Genomic DNA, 13,794 nt, shown 5'->3' with positions numbered 1-13,794 from the left:
TTTAGTAGTATTTATACTATTTAATTACATAATTTTATTAATTATATTAATATAATTACATTTTCATTTTTTTAAAATGGTTAATTTCTCATATACAAATATTAAACTTCAACAATTATGTACAGTGTATATATCATTGACAGGTGTATTTTTATTAGTTTGTTTTGAGCTAATTAGTACTGGTAACATAGAGTAAATATCGTGAAATTTATTGTACAGATTTGTTATTAAGTTACTTTGTTCTTTCAGAGTCGCAGAGAACTGTCGGCTGAATAGCATGGATAGCAAAAACCTTGCCATATGTTGGTGGCCTACACTCCTTCCTTTAGAATTTAATGATATGATGATGTTCGAAAGAATGAGGCCTCATCTGGAAGACTCAGTACAGACTATGATAGATCAGTTTCGGTTTTTGTTTTGCGGGGAAGAAGAAGTAGTAATGGTGTGAAGATCCAGCTATGTTTATAATAATTTGGAAGTGCTTTAGATCTCATGGTTATAATCATGACCAGAAGAGATTTCTTGTCCATCTCATTACCGGCTGAGGGCTCCAGAAAATAAGTGAATTCATATTTTCACTTGTGAGTCAGCAACCTCCCTTCAGAAGGGCTGTGGTAACATCTGATGCAGTCTAAGTGCAGATTTCCTCTGTGCACTGGGAAAATGTAGTTGTAGTAGGGATAGAGAGAGAGAGAGAGAGAGAAAGAATGAAGAAAGAAAGGGAAAAAAAAGGAAGAAGAAAAATAGTGATGACTAAATTTATTTTAGTGTGGACTGCAGTTGGACTGTAATGTTGGCATATTTGTTGACACATCTACCAAGCCCATAGTCCTATCATCTCAGAGAACCATATCAATGGTTATGAAAAACTTCATGTGTACCATAAACTGACATTACCATGCTCACCAAGACCAGGTAAATCTGTTATTGCCTAAGGGTTAGGCACATCTAGTGTGTGTAGGTAAAGGTGAGTAATTATCTAGATCACAGTAGCATTGCATGAACAAAAAAAAAAAAGAAATAATAATGATTGTGACATTAAAAACAGCAAACAAAAAGATGGGGGGAGGGAGAGAGAGAAAGAAAGAAAGGGGCTTGTTACTGACCTACATTCTCAGTGTCTTTGTTTTAGACACCACAGTATTCTCACCTTACAATATGTGCCATTGAAAGAAAAAATAAATGGATTCCATTTTGGCTCATACCAAAATTTTACACCCTTTGCCAACCTATTCAGGCACTTGGTAGTATGTCAGGTAACATTCCTTTTTATTATTATTATTATTATTATTATTATTATTATTCTGCTTGCAGTTCAGGAGTTGTTTAACAGCAGATTCTGTATGTTAGAGTAACTATGAACCTGGTCTAAGAGTGGGCCACTTTAGCATGGCATGCAAGCACAGTCACCTATCTCAGTTCCTTCAGCCCAAAAATAATAATAATAAATAAAAAACGGTGTACCAGCTGAACTGTTTTATTGATTTATAGTCATTGTTGCTCTTCACAGTGAACTATTGGTTGATGTATGACAGCATCATATCAACACCACTTGTGGGAGGCACATTTTCTGTACATTTCAGTGACGTGATGTATATTTCAGTTTTGTACAGGGATCTGGAGAAAAAAAAAAATGCACTTTCTACTGCTTCTTGGGTTGTTTAAATGTTTGTGAAAAGATGTCCCAGGCCATATCTCATTGATGGAAAGTGTTAATGTGTGATCAGTAAGTTAGGGTATCTGTGTACAGGTATGGGTGCTGTTAGACAGTGTGTACAGAGATGAGTCAGTAGAGTGTAACTTTGATACCCCCCATCCTCTGTTCCTTGTGTCCAGCACAGTTGTAATCATGTCCTGTGTTGTATGAATAAAGAAACAAAATTTGATATTGAAGATACTTGTGAATATTCGTTTAACTTTTTTTACCTTCTTGAAACAGAAGCTTTGTGAACCTAACTTAATAAAATTATATGTCATAATTTATGCAGGCAAGAGCTTCGTTTTTGACATACTAGTACACATTAATTACACAATATTATTTTTCATGTTAATTATGCCAGTAACACCTTTATTAGTAACAACTTATCCAGGACCATCTTTAATGAATTGTGAAATAGAGTACTGCTAAAATTTAGAGATGGAAAGGGGAAACACCAGTATTAAATATAGAGCTTACTAAGTATGCTATGCAGGACTTCACAAATAGAATATTGATTCCAGGGGAAAGAAATTAAGATATGCTTCATCAATGATAATGCTTCTAAAATATTTAAATGGAAATCTTTTAATTATTTAAATATCAATTTCATGATTTTTATTAAAAATTTAGGTTTTGAATATGTATTAACTCTCTTAGAATTAATAAGTTAACTTTGGTCCAGGGTTACCAAAAGTGCAGTAATCATATGTATTTGACTTTAATATGATTTTTATTTATGTTTCAGTATTATTTAAAATTTTTTTAGAAAGACAATTTGATATTAGAAAAAAAAAAAAATACTGAAGTTATATTGCACAATCTGTGTGATATAATGTGGTCATGAATATGTTTCAGTACTAGCCAGTAGAGGTAGGAGGAAAAGTCAGAAATAAATCAAATGAGAGAAGACTATAGAACTACAGACACAGTCTAAGAACTCAGTTTGGAAGATCTCTTTTCCTTGACCCTTCATATGCATCCTCTGTTTTCTCACTACATGCTATGAATTGAAATGCCCCCTGTACTTGTGTATTTCTGTCACATTCATCTCCTTCATCTAATTTTTAAACTTTGAAACCAACTTCTCTCATTCTTTCATCAGAAGCAACATTTCACGTGCTCGATAATTTAATATTTTCTTCTGCAACTTCATAGTCCAATTCTACCATTCTGTTATCACAAGCAGCATTCCATTGCCTCAGTATTATATTGAATATCTGTTTTTGAAACTTCTCATTCCTCTCACTCCCATGAAATCTAGGGTATCATATCTTCAGCATAGAGTTTTATCAGCGCTACCTTGTTAATGGAGAGAATAACTTTCTTATTCCTGTAATTTAGTGTTCTTGTTAATATGACAGTTACATCAATTGTGATAATTTCATAACTTTTGAAGTATGACCCCTTCCTCAAACTTCATCTCTGTGTTCATTGCTGTTCCTAGATCTCTTTTTATAACTACTTGTAGTGAATTTCCATTATTTAACATTACACTGACATTCATTGTCTTTTGTCCATAGCAACCATTTGGTCAAATCATCCTCCATGATTTAGTATCAGAAATATTCCTTATTGTCCTTCCTCACTTTGCATCCATTAACAAATGAATATTAACATCTCACATATAATATTCAAGGACAGAAAGCTATGTAACTAACCCTATTAAACATATATATTATTTTAGATTCAATCCCTCCATAGATATTTCTGGTGTCTGTCAGTCATCTGCCTTCCTGTTCATGCTGCAAGTGGCTTTTCATTCCATTAATTTCTTTAGCAAACTTCTGTGTTGTATTCTGTCAAATGTCATCAAAGTATGCCAAAGGTGAATGGATGAAAACAAGATGCAAAAGATAAAGCCCACAAAAACTCTAGTGAGGAAACCCTCTTACACTGAGAAGGCAAAAACACATCTGTCCTATCTTCTTACAATTTCATCATCTCTGAGTGTTATTGATTTACTTGCAATCTCCATCGAGTGAATTAGAGAAAAAAATGAATATCATCTCGCTCCTGAAAATACGCCAGAAATGGTCCAAGCACATCTAATTCCTAGCTAGTTAAAAAAAAAATGGAACATGTTGTCCAAAGAATAAGGTCTCCAGATCCATTAATAGATAGGATTGGATACCTCTGCTCCCAAGAGGAAATTGAAAACTCTTAAAATACCTAGTGCCCTGGATGTAATGAAATTTGATATCTGTTGGATATCTTTCTTGAAGAGGAAGAGATGGACACTGGCCATACTCAATTCCCTAAAAAGGATAACTCCAAGATTGATTAAAGAAAATCCTCACAAAATCTGAAGTGTCAGATGCATCCAACAAGTATAAATGACTTCCTACAAATCAACTGCTGTGGATTCTGGGAAAATATAAATTAAAGATGCCAAGAAATTATATTCTTGGTTTCATCCTTTATCCAAGTGTAAGCAAAATTTGCATATGAAATCACTTCATGACTGGGCTATTTGTATGTAGAGGCTAATAACGTCACATCAGTTGCCTTAGTATCCCATAATGCAATGCACATATCCTTACAAACGTATAATGTTATGCATTATGGGGAGAGCTACACAGACCAGTTTCAACCTTTATTGAGGTCTCATCATTGGGAGCCAGACCCAGAAGTGAGACCAAGGTTGAAGTTATGCAGAAGTCATATTTCCATATACAAGTAGCCAAAAAGGTGTCACACCTTATTACTAAAATACTCTGGATTAGAGATAGATGTTGAAAGTTTTTTCACTTGGTTATGCTATAAATTAAAGATGCCAAGAAATTATCTTCTTGGTTTCATCCTTCATCCAATTGTAAAGGTTCCATGTATGTAGTGGCTAATGACTTCACATCAATTGCTTTAGTATCCCATGTTTGCCATGCAGTCCCATGGACATCAAGAAAGGGGATTCTGATAAGACTGCCCATTTTGCTTTGGAGAAGAGGCAGTCCTGGATAGCCTGACCAGAATGTCCTGAGTAACCATGGTGTTCCACTTCTGAGTGCATTTATTGCTTGTGGATAGTGGGTGTCCTTGTGTGATTCCATGGTGGGTGGGGAGCTCTAGTGCCAAATGAAAAATCCCTTGAGTATGAATTCTTAATCCTCAGATTTTGCAGGGGCCCCTCACAAGATCACAACCAAGTACAGATATGTAGATGCATTGTTTGATAGCAGAAGTAAGTAGCAAAAGGCATGTGACAGCAGAATAAATGTATCATTATTTCTCAAAAATGTTATTCAAAAAGTCTCTAGAAGGACTGACAGGATCTCCAAAAACAGTTACAAAACTATGGTTTGGTGATATTCTTGTGGGAACATAATGTCAGCAATATGCCATAACGTCATAGGTTCTCCATGATGTTCCAGGTGAGAAGATATGCTCAGATCGTAAAGATCAAGGAATGACAGGTATGTTCTGATATACTTAAACCTCCAACATTTAAAGAAAGTAGGTTATCTCCACTGTCGTGTTAGGCGGTATGTCCCTAATCACATCAGATGCTTTAAATGTTAGAAATAAGGATATGTCAAAACTTCCCGTTAGGACTCTACTACCTGTGCCTGATGTGGCAATAAAGAACATAAAAAAATCTAGCTCTGCCAAGAAAGCTAAATGTGTTGACTATCAGGAAGATCATCCAGCCAACTCCCACACTTTTTATCAGTGGAAAGGTGAAAAATAAATGCAAAATAAAAACAGAACAAAATACAATAGGATGCAATAAGAACTTAGCCCCCCATCAACACCTGTCCTGAAATCCTCTTCTGCTGAGAAGTTACGCAATTATGAAAACATCAGAAGCATCTCATAATTTCATGTTCAACCATCTGATAATTTCACCATACCTGAACTTTATGATCTTGACTGCTTATCTGTAGAGTACATCAGTCTCATGACCTACATACTCCAAAAATGATCTCTTTCAATGAGAATCCACTCAAGAAAAAAGTTATATTATTATTATTATTTGACACCTCTAAGGAGTTCAAAGACTCATTGAGGGAGAGCACCTATTCTACAACTCTTGTCTCCACCACTCAACCTCATCCACCAACTGCATCATCTACACCAATGCCATCTACTGTCTACCACCACCACTACTATTTTCACATTCAATCACAAACATCCATAGCAGGATTCGAACCCGCAGCCTTTTGACTGAAGAGTGGATACACTAACTACTCGGCAAACCAGGACAAGGGTATCACTGAAAGATAACCCACAAAAAAAAAAAAAAAAAGGATATTTCTGTATCCACTGTAAATGAACTAAACTCAACAAAGGATCTTGACACATCAGATGATGTATTGAACATTTTTTCAGAGGAAGGGATGGAGATATGCTTTCCATATTTGCCAAAATCATTTGATGAATGTAAACCTCATTGGAGGTTTACATTCATCACTTAACTCACAAGTCTACAAAGCCAAAACAATAGGAAAACTTTTATAGTGTAACTGTCATGGGTTTTTCAGGTATATCAATGATATCAAGGTTCTGCTGCAGAAACAAAGCCGTTCTATTTGTCTCTACAGGAAACATATTTAAAACCCAGTAAGGATCCCACCTTAAGCAATTTTCACTGTTCATAAGGACTGAACTGGAGAGGCCCTGCTTGTGATAGAGTAGCTATCCTACTGGGCACCATGGGATTACTTATTGCAGTATTTTCCATTTATTTACCACTGGATTGTGAGTTAAGCGAGATTGAACTCAGTAATCTGTTATTGCAACTGCCTCACCCCATATTTCTAACGTGTCCTTATATTAACGGACACAACACTTTGTGGGATGGTGCCAACAAGAATGAACAAGGTCATATTAGACTCATTACCTTCTTATACATGCCTACTCCCTCGTATTCTGCAATGTCTTAAAATCTGCTCTTTCTGCCTTTTTTTTTTCCACTGTTCATGTGGGGTGTCAAAGAGAACACACACACATATATATAGAAGTGATCACTTTCTGGTTATTTGCACTATGTCCTTCCAGGAGTTGTGTTCTCCTACACAAATGCCCATGTGGAAAATGGAACAGCCTGAGTGAAATACTTTATATTGCAAAATTTAATGCTGAAGTAGTCAAACACCTATCACTAAAACAGTGAAGTATGTAACAGATTGTATTGTCCAGGTAGCAACAGCCACAATTCTAAAAAAAAGATCAAAAGGTATATTTTGTAGATACTCTACCACATCAAATCTAATAACTTTTAAACATGCATGCACCTTATGTTACATGTCAGAGTCATAAACAATATGGGACAATCTTCAATCCAGTTTATTATCAATTAATCACACAACCAGTGCAAAATTTGTATTTGATAAAATCTGGAAAATTAAAAGTAGATATAGAACACACATTTCTCTACCTTGAAACAGAATGGATGTGTTATTGCTGATTCCAAAGCTGTTGCAACACTTAGGTAGAACATTTTACTAGAATCTCATCAACCGTTTCATATCTTCCTGAATTTTTAATGATGTTGAAAGAAAGAGAAAAACAGTGGCTAAGCTTTTCTACAAATGGTCTAGAACATACAATCAGCCATTTATTAAAGGAGAATAAAAAAGGGCTCATTTTACTGTCCTATGCCAATGCAGTAAGGCCCTAATGATACCCATTATAAGATGATAAAACATCCTCCATCACATTCTCGGGATCTCTTTCTATTACCACACCACTAAGGAAGAATTTCCAGATTTTTGGCATAAGTCAGTTGTCATTGCTACCCCAAAACCAAGAAAGGATTCAACAGAAGCAAACCATTATCAACGTTCTGCTCTGACCAGCTGTCTTGGTAAGATATTGAAGAAAATGGTTAATGTCATACTTCTCGGTATTTCAAAATCAATAATCATCTCTCTAATACACAGTCTCTTAACTGTACATTGTTAAATATTGAACAATTTGGTCCATTTTGAATCGTGTATAACATACCGTTTCCTGAAATGAGAACATCACGGTGTTGGTGTTCTTCAACATGGAAAAAGCTTATAACACAACCTGAAGATATGGCATATTAAAAGACCTCTATAACCTAGGTCTGAGGGTGGATGCCTTCCTATTTCTATTAAAAATTTTGTCTAGCCAAGTCTTCCAGGTCCAAGTGGGAAGTACGCTATCTCAGCCATATCATTGAGAAGAGTTCATTGTTACTTGTAACACCTGGGTATTTTAAAGATAACTTCAAGCTGATCTTGTCTCTTTGTGGGCTGTTAATAATGGGTTCTGATTTTCAGCAGAAAAAAAGTGTGCATGAACTTTGCCAAAAATACCATCTTCACCCAGATCCTGAGTAGAGAATTGGATAAAGTGTTATTCTAGTAGCAGCAGAAGCCAAGTTCTTAGGACTCGCCTTTTACAGAAACTTAACATTCCTAGCACATATTTGTGAACTAAGGAAAAGTGCAAAAGAGCATGGAATCTCCTTCACACTCTATCCTCTGCTGAATGGAGTGCAGATAGATCTTTGGTGTCATCTTTATCGTGCATTTGTATGGTCAAAGCTGGAGTATTATCAGTTTCATTCCTATGTTTTTGCAAGGAAGAGTAGCCTGTGATATTTATTTAGCTGTTGCTTTTTGTACATTGTCTGTTCAGAGTCTTCATGTCAAATCAAAAAACCGGCTCTGTCACTTTATGTATTGATTCCATACACAAGAGGTCAAAGGGACTATAAGCACATCAGTGATGTCTTGGGTGTAGGTGATGAGTCAGAAGTTTGACTTTTTTTTTTTTTTTTTTTTTTTTGAAGAGTTGTAGTTTGTTGTTGATTGGAAATACTTTTTGTGGTATGCTCTTCCGGAGTATGGAGGTAGATGAAATAAAAGAGGAAGAAGAAAAGCAGGTTCAGTGTGTTTACACTTGCACAGTAAAGGGATGCTGGACAAAATATATATATATATATATTGTATTGATGGTTGGCAATTCACTGAAGCAGTGACTATGGAAGTACCTGTAGAATGGACACAGTGCTGAATCTTGCTTTAACCTCTGTCTCATAATGGCGTGTGAGACTGGGGTTGAAGTGAGTCTGTAAGCAGTATCATCTGTGAATTGATTTGCTCTTCTCTGGACAGCATTAAGAATGTTTAGGGAAGTTTTAGATGCTCCACCCAAACATGTGAGCAGTATTCTAAGCATGGGTATATTTGGGATTTGTATATATTGTTACAAGTTGGTTGGTGTAAAATAGCATCTTGAACAAAAGCAAATGCCTAGTGTTCGGATAGAAGTTTGCTGTTGATGACTTTCTCCATTGTTTAGGAGAGGACTAAGGTGATGGCAGTTGGTCTGTGGTTTGATAGTAGAATTCTATCTGCCGTTTTTTTTTTTTTTTTTTTTTTTTTTTTTTTTTTTTTTGAATAAGCTGGATGAGATTGCTTCCATATGTTGGGATAACTACCAGCTGTGTATAATGGATTGTAGAGGTGATACACGATGATAATTAGCTCTGGAGCATAATGTTTTTGTGAACAAACATTGAGAGACACCAGTGAGAATGTTTGTGGTGGCTCTTTTGCTTTTCAGACTGAAAAGCAAAGGAGCCGCCACAGATCCTCGTGGAAGCCCACTTCTTTAAGAAATTTACTTATGCTTATTAGTAATAGTCATTAGTATATTATAGTAGGTATATTATAATATACCTGAATCCAGCTAATTGACAGCACATTATTTGCAAGATCGACAATCTTGAGAAATTTCAGGATTATACTCTCACTAAACATTGTCATAGAAATATCCACAAAAATAGAGGTTGTCCTCAGGCATTTATTAAAACTTTCTCAAAGGTGAAATTATGCATATTAGTCAGCTATTTAGTGGCCTTTTGGACCACAATTCTTTGAGTTCTGGAGCCAGCTGCTCTTATCCTATCCCTGTAGTGGTTCTCAGTAAGAACTGCAGAATGCCCCTCTACAACTACAATTGCCTCTTGATTCGAAGAAACATGCTGACCAGCAAGAAAGAGTTTTAGTTTTGAGAAGATATAGAAGTCAGAGGGAGCCAAATCTGGGGAATAGGATGGATGTTCCAACAATTCATAGTGTAGATCTCTTAATTTTCCCATTGCCAAAACACCTTTGTGGGCAGGTGCATTATCCTGATGAAATATGATCTTTTTTTCTTCTGCAACTCTGGTCTTTTCTCACAAATTTTTTCGTCTAGTCTGGTTAAAATTTCCGAATAATATTCCCCGGCTTTTGTTTAACCCTTTTCAAGATAATTAATAAACAAAATATCTTTAGCATCCCAAAACACATGCCATGACCTTTCCTGCTGATGGAACCGACTTTGGTGCTGAACAACCAGCTTCTGTCCACTGTTTGGATTCTGGTGTGTAATAGTGAATCCATGTCTCATCCATAGTAATAAATCGATGCACAAAATCAGTTTTATTCTTGTTAAAAATGCTCCAAGCACTGTTCAGAGATTTTCTTGCGTGTGCATTTTTCTTGCGTCTGCTGTGAGCAAGCGTTACACCCATCTTGCACAAAGCTTTTTCATTTGCAATTCTTCATGCAAAATATATCCTACATGTTCTTTTGAAATGCCTATAATCTCAGAAATTTTATGCACTTTGACTCGCTGATCATCCAATATCATATCGTGTACTTGATCAATGATTTCTGACAGTGTTACACTTTTTGGACATACTTCACATGGATCATCTTCAAGGCTTGTATAGCTACACTTAAACTCGGCAGCCCATTTCTTAATTGTCGAAAGAGAAGAGTGCCCATAAACTTTTATGCACTTCGAATGAATTTCTTTTGGCTTTAAACCTTCTTTTACAAAGAATTTTTATAACCACATGATACACAATTTTATCCATTTCAAGGGCTACAGATAACACTTTTGCTTCAGACAGCTGTATAAAACAAACTACTTGATCGAATGACTTGCAATTTCACATGGATGCTTATGACAGATGTACCAGCTTAGAAAAAAGTCTTGCCAATAGTGTTGACATCTATGGTCGAGGCCAAGAACTTTTCAGACCACCCTTGTAGATCTCTTTGCATCAGTGATCTCCAACTCTTGTCTAAAAAAACCAGTGCAAATCCTCCTTACTATTCCACAAACTACCCGAGAAGGACATCAGAAAAATACTCAGTAGCCTTGATACCAATAAGCCGTCTAGCTCAAATGCTATCCCTTCACTTGTACAAAAGTTCCAGAACTAATCCACGTTGTGTATCGTCTTTACAAGCTGCCCTACCCATCTGGCCAGCATGAAAGAAAGTGTTTATCAATCCTGTTCTTAAAATGTGAGATAAAGCCAACCATCAAACTGTTATCCCATTACTCTCACTTTAGTGTTATCTCAAAAATGGAGGTTACAGGTTATTAGTAACGTTATCTAGAGCTCCATCCATTTAAAAATTTTATGGAATATACAACCGTGTTAAAAAAAAAAAACTTTTTTATTATCCCTATGTTTCGATCTTCATATCAAGATCATCATCTGGAGCATACATGAATATACAAGACAAGCTGAGTTACATTATTAATGTAATGGGGGGGGGCATAGTGAAGAAATAGTTTTTTGACCGTATCTTCGGGCCATGTAGTAATTGGCTTAAGTAGTTTCTATGTTTTGTTTTTTATTCTATTGGTAGGGTTGTAGTTAACTAATTGGTATGTGTTATTGTCAGAGACCAGCAGATTAATTTTTTTCTACATAAGTGGTACAGTTTAAAATAACGGTGGCATTTCCTTTATCGGCTCTGGTTATTACTAAGTTCAGATTTGTTTTAAGTGATTTTATCGCTGTTAATTCATGTTTAGTTATGTTGCTTGTTGTTGTTTTGTTATGATTTAAAATGTTGGCAGTTTCTAAACGTATTTTGTCTGCTATGTTATTTGGGATGAATCTTAGGCCTCTTTCAGTATTACAAATAAATTCAAGTTTGTTTATCGATTTCGGTGCTATGGCAAAATTTAAACCTTTGTTAAGTATAGAGATTTCGTCTTTGTTTAGAGCATGGTTAGATAGGTTGACTATGTTATTGATACCTGTGGGCGATTGGTGACTCCTATTGTTTCTTGCTTCTGGTTGGTTGGTTGGTTGGTTGTTGTTGTTGTTCACCGTGGAGAACTTTGAATATGGCGGCTGGTTTTGTCGTTAGTTTTCTTTCTTCGTTTGGAGGATATGGTTCGCTGTGTTGTCCATAATCTTTTCTAGGATCATCCAGATATCTTCGTTTACGTAGCTTGAAAGTTCCGTTTTTTTCCTTTAGTAGCTGGTTTTGTGTAACAACTAGGTTCTTTCTGAGTTGTGCTCTCTGAGTAGTGTTTTCTCCATGCAGTGGTATATTCATTGTGCCTTTGTTGAGGTGAATTTTCTCTTTTTAGCCTGATGCAATTAGGAGTGATATTGCTGTCCCTACACCATTTTAAAAAAGCCAGTCGATTGATCAAATTCGAAACTTGAATCTTCAGCTTACCGTATTGGTTGCATTGCTTGTGGGTCGAATCTCCACGAATTATTGTAATCCTTTCTTTTAGTGTTACACGGTGATCAGCATTCGTTTAAAAATTTTATGGAATTTACAACCGTGTTAAAAAAAATTATCCCAACATTTCGATCTTCATATCAAGATCATCATCTGGAGCATACATAAATATATAAATATACAAGACAGGCTGAATTACATTATTAACTGCAAGCTAGAGAAACAATGATTTGATCACATGTTATTCTACTTGCATGGCCTCTAGTGGTGGGGGGGGGGATTATAAATTACATCAAGCTAAATTCTATTTATAATGACAGGATTAAAACATTCTTTCTTACAGATGGTTTTCTTTCAGAAACAATGATGTCTATTTTTTTATGTTCCTATTATATTATAAAAATAGGACATCATTGTTTCTGAAAGAAAACCATCTGTGTAAGAAAGAATGTTTAATCCTGTCATTATAAATAAAATTTAGCTGGATGTAATTTATAAAGTTTTTTTTTTTTTTTTTTCATTAGAGGTCATGCCAGTAGAATAATGTGATCAAATCATTGTTTCTCTAGCTTACAGTTAATAATGAACTCAGCTTGTCTTGTATATTTATGTATGCAACAGATGATGATCTTAATATGAAGATCAAAATGTTGGGATAATAAAAAAAGTTTTTTTAACACGGTTGTAAATTCTATAAAATTTTTTAATGAATTCTGATCACCGTGTAACACTAAAAGAAAGGACTAGAGACCCACCAGTTATTAGTAATAATTAATGTGGGTTCTATATTTTGATTCTACAGCAGATCAACTCATTTACCTTACCAACCCTTGATCCATTGGAAACATTTGTGGTATCTCATTTGATTGCTCTTCATACTTCCAAGGCATTTGATTGAGTCTGGCCTTCACAGTCTTCTTTCCAAGCTGCCATTTATGGTCTCCATCCTACCTTTTGTGAGTGGATTGCCAGCTTTCACTCTGGTTGTTCATTTCATGTCATGGCAGATGGTAGCCTCTTGTCTGATTTTTCCATCATTGCTGGAGTGCACCAAGGGTCTCTGCTTTTACCTACACTTTTTCCTATACATTAATAATCTCAATAAAATCAAATCCTGTTCTTAGTTTTGCTGATGACAGTACACTTTATTCCTCCTCCTTCTCATCATTCACAAATCCTGTGATACTCAGATGACTCAAGCTTTGAGATCTTCTATGGCCAATGCCTCAAACACTGATCTTCCAGCCATTCTCAGGTGGGGGGAAATATGATTTAACAAATCTTAATGTGTTACATGTGTGTGTGTGTGTGTGTGTGTGTGTGTGTGTGTGTGTTAAAGCAGGAATGTAAAACACATTCCTGCTTTATTTCTCAGAAAAAAGACCATGCCCCATTCTTCCTCAATTTTGATTATATTCCACTTGCCAACCGAGATCAGTTTTCTCTTCTTGTGCTGATTTTCACATCTACCCTATCCCAGCCTAAATACATCAACCATAGCCAAAAGGCTATCTTCAGTCTTCAACAAAAGTTTGCTATTCTTTTTTTGTTCTAAACATTTCTTCCCAAAATATTGCTCTCACATTCACTTAATAGATGACCCCCCCCCTCTCTCACTGACACTCTCCAAAT

The 13,794-nt window shown here is 35.6% G+C and overlaps 1 protein-coding gene across 11 annotated transcripts in view; it reads left to right on the top strand.

Annotated features, from left to right (window-relative positions):
• Positions 1-1,983, top strand: part of RhoGAPp190 (Rho GTPase-activating protein 190) — a 723,033-nt gene extending 721,050 nt beyond the window's left edge. For all 11 annotated transcript variants that reach the window (XM_090410500.1, XM_090410505.1, XM_090410503.1 and 8 more), the window contains one exon: positions 250-1,983. In XM_090410500.1, the coding sequence (XP_090266626.1) occupies positions 250-448 (199 nt within the window). In that variant the 3' untranslated portion in view covers positions 449-1,983. The remainder of the gene's footprint in view (positions 1-249) is intronic.
• Positions 1,984-13,794: the final 11,811 nt, after the last annotated feature.

Source organism: Typopeltis vanoorti, chromosome 20, assembly GCF_054136105.1.
Source record: "Typopeltis vanoorti isolate ZY-2024b chromosome 20, IOZ_Tvanoo_1.0, whole genome shotgun sequence".
Classification (NCBI taxonomy): domain Eukaryota; kingdom Metazoa; phylum Arthropoda; class Arachnida; order Uropygi; family Thelyphonidae; genus Typopeltis; species Typopeltis vanoorti.
Note: the sequence above shows the minus strand (reverse complement) of the source record. Positions and strands in the feature narration are given on the sequence as shown.